Consider the following 18,800-nt stretch of genomic DNA (forward strand, 5'->3'; position numbering starts at 1 on the left):
TGTGTGCGTCTCGTCCTAAATATACACACAGTCTGCCTCTGTGCCCAGCCGGGTGTGTCTGGAAAAAGGGGGTGTATGCTTAACCCAGTCTGACATGTACATAAAAGAGGCTTTTGAGCTTTAGAGAAAACGAGAATGAAAGTAAGGGAGGGCAGCATGCAGAAGACAAGAAAGATCCTTTCTGCTTCTGCCTTCCTAAATGTAATATTTATGAATTATTAGAAACTCAAATTCTTAAAGAACCTTGGTTGATGGGTTATTGTAATGAGGTCGAGAGAGAAACAGTGACAGTGTTTTGACAGTTGACTGATGGGTTTTGGAAGGTGTTCACCTACTGTACAGTAATACTAGCTCAAGACGAACATGTCCAATTCATATTTCAACCCAAACTCATGAGAAAATAAAAATAACTTATATTTTGCTTAAAAAAAAACACAAAGCCTATTTTAGATTTAAAAAAAATAAAAAAAATTAATGACAAGCACATTTGCGACCAAAGATTCAAAATCTCATTACTGTAATGCAATTGGGTATTTTTTTAAAATAAATAAACTAACTAACAAGCGATCAAACATATTAAATAATATGTCATTATTTTTGCATTACAGAATTAAGAGTAAAAATATTTTGCATTGATTGTTTGAAAAATAACTTTTCATAACAATGCAAAATATTGTTAATATACTGTATTTTTAAATTTAAATATATATTTTTATTTTATGACTATTCTGATTTTAAAAAATTTACCAAATTTTCATAATCATAATGCAAAAAGTGAAATGAAATTCTCATTACTGCCATACAGTTGGATGTTTTCTTTTTAAATAATTCTCATGATCTCATGTTCAAGATGATTTGAGTTTTTTTTCCCCCATATGGGGTTGTAAATTAATAAAAATCATTTGCAATTATTTTTTTGCACTGCGGTAATGAGATTAAAAATATTTGGCATTGATTTAATAAATAAATAAAAGTAGCATAGAAAAGTCACAATCAAAATAAACCTAATTTTCCTCATGAAAATCATAATTTATTATGTCTTTAGAAACTGGAATGAAATATGACCAGGGTATTTATGTTATAGGCTTTGTGCAAGTCACTCATGTGTTTATGTGTGTGTGCATTTATGCACCCGAGTCTTACATCACAGACACAACATGTTTTTATGTTTTTGTGTTCTGCACTCTGGCAATGACCCATGGGACGGTAGACAATCCTGCCAAGGGAACATGAATGAACACATGCAGAGTCAAACCTGATGCTCTTGCAAAGGTTCACATTTCTGTTTGCTCATACACACTGAGCCATGCCTTTAAATCTGTTCCTGTGGTTTGGTTTTATTGTGTCGTGTACTCAGTTTAAACCTCACTTTCCATAAGCCTTTTGCAAACCAGTCCATGCAAAAATAAAAAATAAAAAAAAAATAAAAAAAAATAAATAATCAGAGTCATGCACGCAAAGAGGCCATGCAAATGAGGTGGAATGCTTCAAACCCCACACACTTATCACATCATCAGATAAATGAGTGAAAGACATTGTCTGTTAAGATTGACTGGCTCAGGATAGCATTATGAGTGCTGGACTCCTGTAAAAAGTAATGTAATATGTTAAATCTAGTCTTCTTTCTATGGAAGCCTTTTTTCCCTGATGGGATAAAAAAAAATGTAATTGTGATTTCTTTTAACTCACAATATTTTTTTTTTATCCCTTGTAATTATGAAAAAAGTCACAATGTTATCTTACAGTAGCAGGATATAAACTTGCAATTCTGAGAAGAAAAGTTGGAATTGTGAAATTACAAAATCAAAACAAAAAGCAATTTGCATATTTTTATCTGTGATGGAAACAAACAACAACAAAAAACAGAATTGCAAGATGTAAACTCAGAATTGTGAGAAAAAAAGTCAAAATTGCAAGACAATCTTTGAATTGTAAGGTGAATTATGAGATATAAACTAGAATTGTGAGATGTAAACTTAGAATTGCAAGATGTAAATTTACAATTGTGAGATGTAGATTTAGAATTCTGAGATATAAATTTAGAACTGAGATATAACCGTAGAATTGCGAGATGTAAACTTAGAATGGCGAGATGTAAATTTAGAATTGTGAGATGTAAATTTAGAATTGCGAGATGTAAATTTAGAATTGTGAGATATAAACTTAGAATTGCGAGATGTAAATTTAGAATTGTAAGATGTAAACTTAGAACTGAGATATAAACTTAGAATTGCGAGATGTAAATTTAGAATTGCGAGATGTAAACTTAGAATGGCGAGATGTAAACTTAGAATGGCGAGATGGAAATTTAGAATTGTGAGATGTAAACTTAGAATTGCTAGATGTTAAACAGAATAGCGTGATGTAAACTAAGAATGGCGAGATGTAAATTTAGAATTGTGGGATGTAAATTTAGAATTGTAGTATGTAAACTTAGAACTGAGATATAAACTTAGAATTGCGAGATGTAAATTTAGAATTGCGAGATGTAAATTTAGAATTGCAAGATGTAAACTTAGAACTGAGATATAAACTTAGAACTGAGAGATAAACTTAGAATTGCGAGATGTAAATTTAGAATTGCGAGATGTAAACTTAGAATGGCGAGATGGAAATTTAGAATTGTGAGATGTAAACTTAGAATTGCTAGATGTTAAACAGAATAGCGTGATGTAAACTAAGAATGGCGAGATGTAAAATTTAGAATTGTGGGATGTAAATTTAGAATTGTAGTATGTAAACTTAGAACTGAGATATAAACTTAGAATTGCGAGATGTAAATTTAGAATTGCGAGATGTAAATTTAAAATTTTAAGATGTAAACTTAGAACTGAGATAAACTTAGAATTGCGAGATGTAAATTTAGAATTGTGAGATATAAATTTAGAATTGCGAGATGTAAACTTAGAATGGCGAGATGGAAATTTAGAATTGTGAGATATAAATTTAGAATTGCGAGATGTAAACTTAGAATTGCTAGATGTTAAACAGAATTGTGAGATGTAAATTTAGAATGGCGAGAAGTAAATTTAGAATTGTGAGATATAAATTTAGAATTGCGAGATGTAAACTTAGAATTGATAGATGTAAACTTAGAACTGATATATAAACTTATACCTGCATGATGTACATTTAGAATTGCGGGATGCAGATGTAGAATTGCAGGGCATAAACTTAGAATCGCAAGATAGACCCTTAGAATTGTCAGATATAAATTTAGAATTGTGAGATGTAAATGTAGAATTGTGAGATGTAAATGGAGAATTGCGACATGTAGATTCAGAACTGTGAGATGTAAATTTAGAACTACAAGACAAATTTAAAGATTTTTTTTGGCATTTTGCCTTTTATTAAGATAGTATAGAGTATAGTATAGAGTAGATAGGAAGCGAAATGAGAGTGAGAGAGGGGAGTAGGATCGGGAAAGTTCCTTAAGCCATGATTCAAACTAGGGACGTCTGCAATGCAATGGAATTATATGTCAGCGCACTGCTCACTAGGCTATCGGTGCCGACACAAGACAAAAATGTAGAATTCTGGGATATAAACTTAGAATTGTGAGATGTAAACTTAAAATTATGTGATATAAACTTATAATTGCAAGATGTTAATTAGAATTGTGAGATGTAAATTCAAAATAGTGAGTTGTAAATTAAGAATAATAAGAAATTAAGAAATGTTATATAAACTTAAAATGGTGAGATGTAAAAAGAATTGTGTGATATAAACTTATCAGAAGAGTTTATATCCCACAACTTTTTTCTCAGAATTGCAAGATAAAAAAAAGTTGCAATTACCCACTGCTTATTTTTTTATCCCATAGCAGAAAAGGGCTTCTATAGCTTTCCAATTCTTCTCTAATTTGCTTTCACCTTCTGTCCATTTTCGGATGGTCACGATCTGTGGTGGTGATGGCTAGAGGTCACTCTTGCCATATGACAAATTTCCATACGGTAGCAACCACCCAAAACACCCTAGCAACCGCGTAGTAATGCAAAACCCCTGTGTTTTAATATATATACTATTGACTGTGCTTGTTAGAATGTTGCTTTAAAACTGTAAGCACAGAGGATGCTGTGTGTGTTTGTAGTTGTGGTTGTTGCGGCCCGTGTGTAACAGATGGTGTTCCTTGAATTGTTTCCAGATGGGACACTGTAGCCGTTTGTCACGGCAGCATCATGACAGGTGACGCTTGTTCCTGCAGAGTGGATTGAGACAGGTTTTGTCTTGATGGCAACAGTTCATGTAGATCGTTGCTGTTTGTGACATGAGACCATATTTGCAACCTATTTTACCTCTGTCATGTAGTTATGAAGGAAAAAGAATATGTAACTATTAAAAATGTTGACAGGACTATGAGGAATGGGGAAAATATCTTTACATGACAGATGGTTGAAAAATTTAAAAAACCTTAAATATACACTATATTATTATTATTGTTTTTTTATTCAAGTGACAGTGAAGAGATGTGTAAAGTTACAAAACTTTCTATTTTCTATTTTAAAAAATACCATGATTTCTATAAGCATAATAAGCATCATAACTGTTTTCAACATAGAAAATGATAATAAATGTTTTTTGAGCAGCAAATCATCATATTAGAATGATTTCTGAAGGATCATGTGACACTGAAGACGGAGTGATGATCCAAAATGTCGTTCCAAAATGTTTTTGCAGAACAAAAGAAGATATATTTGAAATATGTATATGCAATAAAATTAAAGTTGTTTGGACCCTAAAGTTCTTCAAAACATCATCTTTTGTGTTCCACAGAAGAACAAAAGTCAAACAGAGAAAGACAGTTGTGCATGTTGTGAAAGAGAGACAGGTGAGAGACGCTGAGTGACAGAGAGGTGAGACAGATTGTGTTACAGGACCTCCAGCAGTCACGTTAGGACAGCGCTTGCCTGATGGTGTGTGTGTGTGTGTGTGTGTGTGTGTGTGTGTGTGTGTGTGAGAGAGCAGATATACTTGTTTGAGGGTCAAAGGTTTCCGGCGGAGAGATTTTCTGCCGAAGGCCATCTTTTATTCTTGTTTAAACTGAAGTTTATGTGTTGTAAAGTGTCATCAGGTTGGAAACTGAGGTTGGAAAGTGTAAATACTGTGAGAAGAAGAAATGTACTTCTGTCATACTTTCAGTCAGACCTAAAATCTACAAGAAATAGCTTAACACTGCAATTAATAAATAAATAAATAAATCTTACTCAGTATTTTTGTTTTTCAGTAAAACATCTAAACATTCTTAAATCAATATATATTTACTAAAATGACTTTTTTTTTCAGAAAACAAGACTTATTAAAATATTAAAAAGAAATGTGCTCAGTATATTTTTTCTTCAGTGAAACATCTAGAATCTAGATACATTTACTTGAGAAGCAGCAATGTTTTAGAAAACAAGGCTTTTGTATATCTTAAATTTCCTTATCAAAATTACGTGTTTTTATGCTATAAAATTTTTTTTTTTTATTACATTGTTGGATTTTTTTCTTTCTTTTTTTTATTATATAATAAATTATTTTTTTATTATGTTTTTTATAGAAAAGAGTTTTTATCTGAAGTCATTTAGCATCTGAAGTAAGAATGATTTAAGAATGTTTAGATATTTTTACTGGAAAAAAGACAAAAAATACTGAGTAAAAATAATATTTGCAAGAGAAAATTGTTGATTTTAATACTAAGATGTTATTTTATTTTTTTCATTTCTATTTTCTTTCATTTCTATTTAATTTTATCTTCAAATAAATTTGTTTCAAATGTTTCTCTTAAATTTCCTTAAGAAGAATAAAAATAGTCACAAATGAGTCAGTAGCTGCTTTACAGTAGGAGCTATAAAATGAATGTGAATCATTTAATGATTCACTCACTCAGATCATGCAATGAGCAATATTTGAGTTCAAGTTGAGATCTCCAGATCTGATGTCAGACTTTAGTATCAGAGCCCAGTTTGAGACACTTTTGAGATCTTTTCTAAATTGCTGGGATCTTTTTCTCAAGTTAAAAATAAGAAGACAAAACCTCTGTGTACTCTCATTGCTGTCTAGGAGATACAAATGAGATAATAAAGAAATGACATTGGTGATTTTCTTTGGTAGAGCTCCAGAAAAGTTGATTGAGGTTCATCTGAGTGCAAGTTTAATTGCTAGTGTTAAATTAGCACGACAATTATCAATGACTCAGAATCGTGCTAGGCTGGAGTTCGTCCCGTGTGATGTTTAGATCTCGCTCGTTGTGAGCTGTCGACAAGCTGCGAAGCGTTTGGAGTAAATGTCAGACATGAATAACACATGCACTCAGCTCGACTTTCACAAAGACGCCGCAGTCCAAACTGTTAGGAGTCTGGCCATCCAGCAGGAAGAGAAGAAGGAGTGTGAAGACGACTTCCTGGAGAGATGGAGGGAGAGAGAGAGAGAGATACGGGGAGGATGTGCTGGAGGAGGGGTGTGAAAGAATGTACCTCTGATATGTGATCCCGTAAAGCAGCTGATAAGAACATGTGCTCATTTAGAGGTAATGATTAGCTCTGGTCACTTAACCCCAGAGATCCACACAGAGCAATGACCCTCTACCTCAATTCAGTTTCAGTTTAATGTACTTCACTGGCATGACAAAATGTGTTCGTTTTGCTTAACTGTATATATTAGTGCAATAATGGTATGTCATTTTTGTGCAAATATATTTTGTATATTAAATCAAATATTACCGTGTATAGTACTGTATACACTTCAGTTTGAAAGTTTGGGGTCTGTAAGATTTTTTTTTTAAGAAATAATAGATTTATTTAGCAAGGATGTGTTAAATTGTTTAAAAGTGACAGTAAAGACATTTATTTACAATATTACAAAAAATTATATTTAAAATAAATGCTGTTCTTTTAGACGTTCTATTTAAAGGATCCTGAAAAAAACGTACACAAAAATATTAAGCAGCACAATTATTTTCAAGATTTATAATAATCAAAAACCTGTATATTAGAGTGATTTCTGAAGACTGGAGTAATGATGCTGAAAATTCAGCTTTGATCACAAGAATAAATTACATTTTAAAATATATTGCAATAGAAAACAGTTATTTTTAAATTGAAATACTATTTCACAATATTACTGTTCTTACTGTGTTTTTGATCCAATAAATGCAGCCTTGGTGAGCAGACAAGTCTTTCAAATCTTTAAATTAACAATAAGACAAAAATAAAAAGTAAAAAAAAAAAACATTCATATTTTTTCTATTTTTAAATAATAGTTAAATTATTGTTAAATATTACATTTATGAAATTATAGTGTGTATATATATATATATATATATATATATATATATATATATATATGTGTGTGTGTGTGTATATATATATATATAAAAATACACACACACGTGTTTGTGTGTGTCAGCAGTAGTAATACTGTAATACTGTACACAAGCATCTTCTTTCCCTCTGATGCCACTTCATATCCATTCCACACTATTTTCCGTATACAGTTAGTCATCAGCTGCTGTGATTCATTCATATTTCCAGAATAACATTTGATTGCCAAAGCCATTGACAACCCTCAAAAACATTCAGTAACCATGACAACATTCCGCCCATCCATATGTAACTATTTTAAGCCTAACTTTGCTATCAGCATTCTTACAGCGAGTCATAACTAGACCGCAAAAGAACATCGTAAACATAGAGATGCCAAAACATGTTTTCAAGAGAGAATCTCCTTTGATTCTGCTTTTTAACCTTGAACTAAACTTAATACGTCCATTAAAAGCCTTTTAAACCTTAACAGAGCCATATACTGCAGTCGTCAAGTGTTTGCGTACAATGTTTTTCCTCGCAAAAAGACTCAAGAGGTCAGACGAGATCTCAAGAACGGCTCAAACTTGCTCAAAGTTTGCAATCAAAACTCTCCTGAAACTAAAAGAGCAAGTAAAATGTAGGTTCTAGTTGATCCAGTAACAAGCTAAAGCAAACGTGAAGTCAAGTGTTTTGTAAAACACGCAGTGGTGAGCTGATTTATAGGACTGCTGTAAAACAAACAGCGATATGATATTGAAGCCATAGACGGAGGGAGGAAGTGTTACACTGTTTGACCTTTGACCTCGAATAAAAGAGGCAGGTGAAATACGTTTCCCAGCCTGTCAGAACATTTCCTGTCTGTAAGTCCATCGGTTCGGAGCATTACTGCTGGAAGCCTACAAATCTGTCAAATCATGGAGATGTTTAACGCAGATTTGTAGACAGGAAGTTGAATTTAAATTCATTGCTTTGAAAGGTAGGAGTGAGAATTTTTAGGAAAAGGTTTTTTTTAATAATTATCTAATTTTGACTGTATTGTTGCGTCTTGGTGTTTCATGCTCATAATGTAAATGCTGACTGGTGTTTTATCAGCTTTTCTGTTCATGTACATAAAACATCTCGCTTAAGTGATCTAGACGGTCCAAAATGTGGCACTATCCAGGTTAGTTTGAGTTTTGTCTGAACATTAAACTTGAGTATTTATATCCGTTGCTTAATTATCTCTCAAAAAATATGACTTTACATTTGAGGAAACATAGATAGCGTCTGTCCTCTAGCAAGTCTGTGAATATGGTCTCATGTGTCTATGTCTGTGTCTCTGTTTCTTTCAGAGCAACGAAAGAAGTACTCAAACTCAAACATCATCATGCAAGAGACGTCGCAATACCATGTGCAGGTGAGCGAGATTCTAAACTCTTGATTCTTTTAATTCTGCTTCTTCCTTCTAAGCTTGTTGATCAGCTGAACCTCGCCACCGAGAGTTTGGTTTAATATTTAACGTGATTCAACTGATGACTTGATATCGTGATAAAGCAGTCAGGTCACTTGATCACCGCAGAGATTTGTCAGGGCAGAGTTAACCTCAATCTGAGCAGATAACGCAATCTGCGTTCTGAAAACCACATTATACAACAGTTACCTCCAGTCCTCAAATTCGATTGACCAAAATGCAGTGGTGCATTTAATGCAACGCAACCTGAAAGAACCCAAGCAGAACAGGCGAATTAGTCATGCGAATGTACGTCATTGTTGCGCTAATCAAATGGCAACTTGATCCAGGGCTGACTCGAGAAGTTCTGTTAAACTTTGTTCTGATCTGTACGCATTATTTTCCTTGGTCTGTTTTTCCTCACTTTCACCCTTCACTTGTTGTAAAGACTACATTATGTCTCTTATCTCTTTTTCTCGCTCTCAAACAAGCATAAAGTTAATAAATTTCCACACCAGCCAAAGTCATATCGGGTCTTGAATGCTTCTACACTCTTGTGATGTCAGAAGCATCATGCCAAAGTAATCTGAGCTTAGGCACGTAAGAATTAAAAAAAAAAAAAACAGATTGGGAGTATTTCTTTTTTTTTTTTATTGATCATTGTCATTTTTTTTTTTTTTTTTTTATTTTTTTTTGGTTAATTAATTGGAGTGTTTTTCAGAGAACTGGCCGAAGGAGCAAAAATATCTATAGGTTTTGAAAGTGGTGTTCATGATTCGATTTTAACATTTTCTGTGTTGAACTCACTCCCAAGATGCAGAGGTTTGATAGGATGCTTTTAGGGTAGGTGGTTGCTATGGTGTTTAATTGGTTTTAAGACTATTCTAGGTGGTTACTAGGGTGTTTAGGTAGTTTAATGGCAATTTTAGGTGGTTGGTAGGGTTTTTGAGTTGTTGCTAGGGGGTTTAAGTGGTTACAAGACAATTATAGGTGGTTGCTAGGGCGTTTACATGGTTGCAAGGTTGTTTAAGTAGTTTTAGGACAATTCTAGGTGGTTGCTATGGTGTTTGAGTGGTTGCTAGGGTGTTTAAGTGGTTGTAGGACAATTCTACAGTAGGTGGTTGCTATGGTGTTTAAGTGGTTTTAAGACAATTCTATGTGGTTGCTAGGGTGTTGTGTGGTTTTAGTGCACTGCTGGGTGGTTGCTAGAGTGTTAAGGTAGTTCAATAGCAATTATAGGTGGTTGCTAGGATGTTAGAGAGTTTTAAGGGCATTGCTAGGTGGTTTGAGTGGTTTTAGGACAATTATAGGTGGTTGCAAGGGGGTTTAACTGGTTTTAAGACAGTTCTATGAGTTGCTAGGGTGTTGGGTGGTTTAAGGGCAATTCTAGGTGGTTGCTAGGGTATTTGAGTGGCTTAAGGCCGTTGCTAGTGTGTTGGAGTGGTTTTAGGGCAATCATACATATAAGTGGTGCTAGGATTTTTGAGTGGTTTTAGAGCATGCCTATGTGGTTTCTATGGCGTTTGAGTGGTTTTAGAGCAATTATAAGTGGTTGCTAGGATTTTTGAGTGGCTTTAGTGCAATTATAAGTGGTTACTAGGGTGTTTGATTGGTGTTAGGGCATTCCTAGGTGGTTTCTATGGTGTTTGAGTGATTTTAGGACAATTCTACTTGGTTTCTATGGTGTTTGAGTGGTTTAGTGGCAATTCTAGGTGGTTTCCTTGGTATTTGAGTGGTTTTAGGGCAGTTCTAAGTGGTTGCTAGGGTGTTTGAGGAGTTTTAGGGCAATTCTAGGTGTTTTCTATCATGTTTAAGTTGTTTTAGGACATTGCTAGGCGGTTTCTATAGTGTTTGAGTCATTTCAGGACAATTCTAATTGGTTGCTAGGTTGTTTGATAGGATGTTTGAGTGGTTTTAGGGCAATATTACGTGGTTGCTGTGGGGTTTAGGTGGTTTTAGGTAGTGGTCGACTGATTTTTTTTTTTTTTTTTTGACAGCCGATGCCGATATCTTGGAAAGCAGGGATAGCCGATATAAAGCCGATATCATTTTTTAAAATTTTATTTTAATTTATATTTAAGAAATTTGAAATCATTTGACAATGGATTAAAAAAATAAATGTGTAAAATAAACATACATATACTTTACACAACAAAGTATTTTTCACAAATAAATAAATATTTAATAAAAATATAATTAAAAAGGAAGTAAACACTGTAACTAACAGGGCACTCAGTATTCTGGGAAGTTTGTGTGCATTGGGAATCATATTTTTCAAATAAAGCCAGGGTAACCCTCATTTTATATACAGCACACAAAGAAAATGACATGAATATGACAGTGGGCAAATGCATAAAGCACAGCATAATTTGGAATCACGAGTTTTAAGTTTAAAGAATTCAGTTCACATGGACCGACTGTCACACAGAGAACATGCGATCATGCTGGATAAAAACACACACTTCACAGTATCTCACAGCTGGATTCGACTAAGTTTGCATGGTTTATGAAATTAAATGTTCATTAGCCATTCAAATATTTGTTTAAATGATATAAATGCATATTTGCTTAATGCTGACGGTAAACGAGAAAGTATTATGTTTGCCTTTCTATTACTAATAATATAAAAGCAATCATTTGAATACTTTTTGTATACATTAATTCCATTGTTTAACCGTTCTATCTGATTATTAGACAAACTTCTATCCATATTAGACAGAACTGTTAACAACGACATTAAACAAGAGGGAGAATGTGAGCTGTGTGCGCTCAGGCGCTGCCTTTCTCAGTGCCGTCAAAATAAAAGTCCCGCCACAAACACATAGGCCAAACAGAAAAACGGGTGGTTCTCAATAAAAATAAGTTTCCCTGCTAAACCTAAAACCCACTGAAGTCGGTCACCTCAAACAAACAATCTGAAGTGACTGACAGCAGCTCTTGTTGAGTTTACCTAAACAGCTTCATGGAAACCACTGACCTGGTGTACTCTCTCGTAAATGGCTGTATATGTGCAAACGTCTCAACAACCATCTCAAAGTTAAACTTTCTTTTTGTGCAGTTAAAAGTTGGTTGGACTACATCCTGTTGAAGTCTTTCCACTTTCCGGGTAGAGTCTGATCAAGACGTGTCAAACGTGTTTGTGTTGGATTGCCCGGTTTATCCACGGCAGCCATGCTGAGATCTCCTTCCCTTATATAACTAGTGACAAGACTTAATCTGCTTATGAATCATGCATGATGCTTTGAATAATTTGTTCTCTTTGATGGGATCACTGTTTGTCACATAGTATTGTGACACGTAAATGCACACCCACCGACACACACACACGGGTGTGGTTAAAGTGCTGAAGTAAATATAAAAATATTATAAGGAGGTGTGTGCTAACATTACTTACTCAGTCAAAATGACAGTCAATGCCTTTAAGAGCAACACCCAATGACATTCAGAAAAAGAACATATGTAGGTTTATTTTAGATCATCTAACACTGAAAATCACTAATAAGATTTCTATCGCAGCCTTTTCTCCTAGAATGCAATGGAATAAAATGGATAGAAACTCAAATCTGTTTAGTTTTTGTAGTCGGCACAGGAAAAAAAACCCCACATGAAATCCAGTGTTTACAAACTCAATCCAAACCATGATTAAAATCAGATATTTGGGATGCAAAATATATTTAAAAATGTGCCATATTATCTGGAACTGTTTAAATGCACTCATTTTTGCTTTCTCTTTCCACATGTAGTGAATTATGTGCCATTTACTGTTTAGAGAATATTGAATAAATGAGCAAGTCAAATGGTTTTGCATTTTCTCTGAAATCATAACTATAGCACTAATATATCTTATTTAATGCACATGCAAATGACAGTGCAACAGTTCTTCTTAAACATGTGAAATGTGAAAACCGAATTGTATTTGTTTGCATTGCATTGCTCTAGCAATGACCTTCCACACTCATCTGTGTGTTTATAGCATCTCTCTACATTCGTCATGGATAAATCAGAGTCCATTGCTACAGTAGATGACGCGATCAAGAAGCTGAAGCTGCTGGACTCCAAAGACAAAATCTGGACACAGGAAATGCTGCTGCAGGTGACGGACAAATCCATCAAACTCCTGGATTGCGAGACCAAGGTGAGTGGGATCTTTCCTTGTGTGCGCACATGGGTAAATTAACTGACTTTTGTAAAGTCAATATAAAATTCACACCATTTACTTCATTAATCCGTGTTCGTTGTCTTATTGTGAATGATTCATTGTTCCATTGCAGTGAAATATTTTTTGTCTTTGAAATCTTTCATCATAACGTACTGTCCTTTGCACTGACGTCACCTTGGTCATGCCTTTTCAGTCAATTCTGGCCTATTTTTTTCTATTGAAAATCCTGTAAGATACTGGGTTTCCACGTTTTTACCAGTTCAAAACCAATTTGCATCTTAAATGTTCAGTAAAAAAAACGCACACTTGAGATCACGAAAATGAGAACCGATTGAAGACATTAGCATGTTCCACACCTGTTCATCAAACAAAGCCTCTTCTAACCCTATGGCCTAGTGTAATCTGATCTGGAATAACTGGATAGGGAGCATTTCGTCCGTGTGAGTCGATTGTGATTGTGCCATCGTTATTCTGGTAATATATGACCATAAATGCCGACATTACTAGATCTTTGACCTCATTAATGATTGCAATCCTTTTTTTTCAGGATCGAAGGTCGTAAGTGTCTTTTGTGTTTTCATAAAGTACTTACAGAAATTATTTCATTTTAAAATAATTTATTTAATTGACAGTTTAATTAATTTAATTATATATATAGTTATTTTTGTAAGTGTATATATATATATATATATATATATATAATATTATAAAATAGACATTTCTGAGATACATTAACAAGTAAATTCATTTATTTTTTGAGAATCAGGTTTGTGTTTATTTATTTTAATTATCTTTTTTTTTTTTACATTTTATTTTGCATTTAATATATAATATAAATTTTCTTGATTTGCATTTTATCTTTATTTATTTTTTTTTAATCATTTTTTTAACAAGCATTTTAGGGTTAGGTGATATAAAGTTCATTTTAACGGTCTAATTCTCCTTTCCTTCACTCAGGAAGAGCTTGAAAACTTTCCTCTGACCACAGTCCATCATTGTCAGACGCTGTTGAACCAGACCAGATATCCGTCCGTCCTTCTGCTCATCTGTCAGGACAATGAACAACACAAACCAGACATTCACTTCTTCTACTGCGATGAAGTGGAGGTGAGACTCACACACACACACAAACTTATAGACATAAGAAAAGTGTCATGGTACTTGAAATGCATGACATTTGATGTATTTTAGGTTTAATCAGGTGCTGTTATTCTTCAGACATTATGAGAAATGTTGTATCCATAAGCAACAGCAAAACAAACACTCACACACATAATCATCACAATCATCAAACCTATGTGAATTTCATCTCTATAATCTCCCAGAAATACCTGAACGATTAACCCCTGCAGTACGATGATCAAGAGCTGCTTTCACTGGATCTGTGTGTGTGGTTGTGTTTTAGGCTGAGATGGTGCACGCTGACATTGATAGCGCTCTGGGAGACAACACACGTGGCAAGAAGACGCGACCGCAGACGCTGAAGTGAGTCCCAGCTCTCATAGACACAAACAAACGCTACCAGAGGGATTTTTAAATAACTAATTACTAGCCAGAATGACTGACACCAAGATTCACAACACTTCTACCCACTGAACAGACTGTACGTCTACTGACATCCTAAAGACACGCAACAGGATCAACAGATAGTAAAGCCACATTTACTTTAAGGTTGCTGTGTGTAATAGTTGTTCATTTATTTAGGGATGCTACAGGAACAGTGCTGGGCTTTAGTTACATTCTGACTTCAGGTGTGATTTTCTTCCTTAAGAAAATGGTTACAGGTTCATCAGAGATAGTAGACTATACAGCTATACACACACACTCACACACACACACACACACTAGCTCCATTGTAAGTGACTAATGAGAACCCTTACGAAAAAGAAGTTTATTCAAGTGTGCTATAAGTATACTTCTTTTAAACTAAAAATAAGAAAGCATGCTTTTAGTTTACTTTTTATGTACTTCTCAGAAATGGGCTTTATGTACTCCTCAGAAATATACTTAAAATGACATTTAAGTATAATTGACTTATACTTACAAAAAGTCTAAATATATTTTAACTATACTTGTGCTCCTAGAATCCGTGTTTTCATTGTTATATGGTAGAGGGCGCTAGTACACATCTTCTGTACATAATTTCCAAAAAACACAAGTGAAGAAGAAAAAGAAACAACAGATACTAACACATGTAACACCATCATCTGACATGAAACAGCATCAAAACTGTAACGTTATGGAAAAAAATGTGGACCGATGAAGAGGTAATAATTACAGTCAAGCTTTGGGGTGTTGATCATTCTGAATACAATTCATAGTCTATTTTTCAGCTTTTTGTTCAAAATGTTATTTCTTTATTTTTTTATGAAACTTATCCACATTAAAGTGTTTAAAAATAGAATGCATAAAGCTAGAATAAAATGTGTTTGTTTACAAGCAGATACCTTGTTCTTTCTTTGGATGTTTTGTATGTTCAAATATTCATATAACAAAATATATACAAATTAAAACCTAAATAGGGACATAGTAGTATACTTAAAGTGTGATGTAAAGTTCACTTAAAGAAGACTTATGAGTATACTTGCATTATAAAACTACTAAACTATTAGTTTACTGAGACTATACTTCAAAGTGTACAAAGTATTTAATTAGTAAACTATCAGTATACCTATAAGTTCACTTTTAGTATAATTGCAGTACAAACTACAAACATAGAGGTAAACTAGTTGTGTACTCAAAGTTTGCTACTGTTATACTTAAAGTATACTTAAAAGTGTACATTTATATACTAGAAAGAGGGCCAATTTAGTCCCAAGGATTATTGAAACAGTACACTTACAACTATACTACTAGAACACTGATATTTGTATACTTGCTTCATAAAGTATACTTAAAAATATACTTGAACTTTACTTAAGTATACTAAATAAAATAAACTTGAAGTACTACTTGCACAGGAGACAAAATTCACAATTGATTTAGCATGCTAAGCTTACAAAGAAATTCACATAAAATACACAAATATTGAGTAAAATAGTACATTTTTATTTAGATCAAACTATTTTGGTACTTTTTAGTATTGATTTAGTTCTATTTATAATCACCGCTGCCCGCATTCTCCACCACCTGAGCTCATCACGAGCAGTTTGTCTCTGCAAATTGTATGATAGGAAGGCAAAGCCTATAATTTGGCCAAAATGAGCCATCATTAAAAGCTAAGGTGTTTATATACAGTAGTTTTAGACAATTGCTAGGTGGTTCTTAGCATGTTTAACCCTATAAAGCTTACTTTTTAGTCTGCCTTAAAAGACTTTCTACGTGTGCTGCAAACTAGGTTTTTGAGCACATGCATTTTCTCTCTCCTCTACACCAGGATGAACCAAGAAAAGATGAAACGCCAACGGGAGAGCATCATCCCGGCCTCTGAGCCTAGAAGTCCTGGCCCTGGGGTCAAAGGTCGCGTAGCAGCTACAGACATGAAAGGTGCTTAACACACAGACGCAAAATACCTATATGCTTACGTCTACAGTAAATACATGGATCGTAAATACTCTGCATGTTTGTCTCAGATGAACTGTCCATGCAGGACCCCGAGTCCAATATGAAACTGGCCCAGAGGATCGAAAAGGACGTGGTGAGTGCCTGCGTAACACTGGATATCCACAAACACACACACACAACCATTGAGTGTATCAAATTCGTAGTTACATCAGACCACACGTAACGCTGTAACTCAGGCCGTGTGTTTTCACTCTGTGTGTGTCACTCAGCAAATCCTGAACTGCACTCTAGACGACATCGAGATCTTCGTTGCACGTCTTCATAAAGCGGCAGAGGCTTTCGCACAACTCAACCAGCGCAACAGGAGCAAGAAAAACAAAAAGAGAGGACCGGCAGGTACATATGCATTTCATTTAACGCAGCATTCGTTTATTCATTCGATAAAGCACTTATTAGCTAGTTATGCTTAGGTAAGCAACACGTGTAAATACATTTACATGCTTTACTAAACTAACATGATTGTCATGTGTGTGTTTTAGAGGGAATGCTAACTCTACGAGCTAAACCTCCATCAGAAGGCGAGTTTATCGACTGTCTCCAGAAGCTGAAACTCTCTTTCAATCTCCTGGTGGGTTTCGCCTGTCTCTTACTGTACCTAAACTGGAAAAAAAATAAAAATAAGAAATGCTTTTAAACATAAATACACAATGTTTTGACTAATGCAAAACTGCTGTGGTTTTATTTAAAAGATCATCTGAAATATTTGAACTCAAATTTAAACATTTTATGAGATGCTGAAAAAAACGAGCAAAAAGTGACTGTTTTTAGTTTAAGTGACAATGTAAGAACTGTTTTATGAATGAAATGCATGCAAATTTATTTCTGCTCAGTTTCATGAAAGAGGCCCATAATGTGAGTGTGTGAAGTGTGTTGACGGTGTGTGTGCGCCCTCTACAGGCCAAACTGAAGAACCACATCCAGAACCCCAGCGCTGCAGAGCTCGTGCACTTCCTGTTTGGACCTCTGGAACTGGTGAGGAACTGAACACATGCACAAAATAAAAACACACCATACACTTCTGTTGCTTTTATTATAGAAATTGATTACGTCAGACTAAATAAATGCTAATGTAACTGCTAAAAGACAACTTTTGGGATTTAATAAAAAGTAAAGAATTAAAAATGCAAATAAAAATCAATAAATAAATGCTAAAGTTACCACTAAAAGACAACTTTTTGGATTTAATAATAAAAAAAAAATTAAAAATGCAAATACAAATAACCCCAGAAGATAAATAATCCCAAATAAATAAATAAATAAATTAATAAACAAATCATCCTAAATAAATAAATAAATAACCCTAAATGAATAACATCTTTTCATGTTGACCTTTGAGGATACCCCAAAATTGGCAGATGTAATTATATAAGTAATTAGTATATTATATATTATATTATATTTTATGTTGTTATATGCATCCTTTTTTTTTTTTAGAAATTGATTAAAATTACTACAGACCAAACCAAAACCTTTTTGCATTTTATATAAAAAAATGTAATTATTAAAAAAAATACAATTAATATAAAAAACCCTAAATAAATCATCTTAGATGAATCAATAACTGTAAATAAGTTAAATCATTATGAATCTTATTTACCTTTGAGAACACCCCCAAAAACTACTACTACTCTTTTGACAGTAGCACAATAATATAATAGTAGTAATAATCATCATCATCATTCCCCTGTTTGGTATAACAACAGAATGCAATGGTGTACAACAGTTATTTTGCAATGGCTGATTCAGTATAATGTGTACACTTTGAAAGCAGCTCTTGATCACTAAAAAACTTGTTTGTGTGTGAATTCAGATACTGCAGAGTTCTGGCGGTCCCGAGCTGCCGCGTGCGGTCATCTCTCCTCACCTGTCCCGGGACACAGTGGACTTCCTGAGAGGACACCTGACTCCCAAAGAGATGACCATCTTTGAGCTGCTGGGAGACGGCTGGACGCGGCCCAGGTGATGATTCAGCTGCTGTGGATGTGTTACAGGAGTGTGTGCCAGTGGTAAACAGATACATCCAGCTGCGTAGTCAGCCACTGTTTCTCATTTTGAGAGGATCAGTATCAGATGATTTCAGTCCCAAAATTGGCATTTCAATGGTTAAATAAACAGGATTACTTAGGTGTTACTTTTTACTGTGAATTGAGCAAATAGTGTAAAGTTTTTAATCTGAGCAAATTTGACTAGTGATCGATTTATATAATGGCTGATATTATTATTATTAGATATATCTTATGTTATATCTTTAGAATGAATGAATTAATGATTAAATACATTTTAAAATGTATCAAAATAAAATATCTTCCCTAGATATTGTTATTATTATTATTTTATAAATATATTAATATATATTAATATATTC

At 33.9% G+C, this 18,800-nt stretch overlaps 1 protein-coding gene across 4 annotated transcripts in view; it reads left to right on the forward strand.

Moving 5' to 3' along the window:
• Positions 1-18,800, forward strand: part of eps8l2 (EPS8 like 2) — a 40,166-nt gene that overhangs the window by 16,250 nt on the left and 5,116 nt on the right. For 2 of the 4 annotated variants that reach the window (XM_042753406.1, XM_042753405.1), the window contains 10 exons: positions 8,615-8,679; positions 12,686-12,847; positions 13,829-13,978; positions 14,277-14,356; positions 16,248-16,357; positions 16,444-16,508; positions 16,645-16,771; positions 16,915-17,003; positions 17,333-17,407; positions 18,246-18,394. In XM_042753406.1, the coding sequence (XP_042609340.1) occupies positions 8,615-8,679; positions 12,686-12,847; positions 13,829-13,978; positions 14,277-14,356; positions 16,248-16,357; positions 16,444-16,508; positions 16,645-16,771; positions 16,915-17,003; positions 17,333-17,407; positions 18,246-18,394 (1,072 nt within the window). Of the gene's footprint in view, positions 1-8,114; positions 8,260-8,375; positions 8,446-8,614; positions 8,680-12,685; positions 12,848-13,828; positions 13,979-14,276; positions 14,357-16,247; positions 16,358-16,443; positions 16,509-16,644; positions 16,772-16,914; positions 17,004-17,332; positions 17,408-18,245; positions 18,395-18,800 lie in introns of those variants that run through there. The other 2 variants (XM_042753408.1, XM_042753407.1) reach the window with 2 other exon arrangements.

This window comes from Cyprinus carpio, chromosome B25 (assembly GCF_018340385.1).
Source record: "Cyprinus carpio isolate SPL01 chromosome B25, ASM1834038v1, whole genome shotgun sequence".
Classification (NCBI taxonomy): Eukaryota; Metazoa; Chordata; class Actinopteri; order Cypriniformes; family Cyprinidae; genus Cyprinus; species Cyprinus carpio.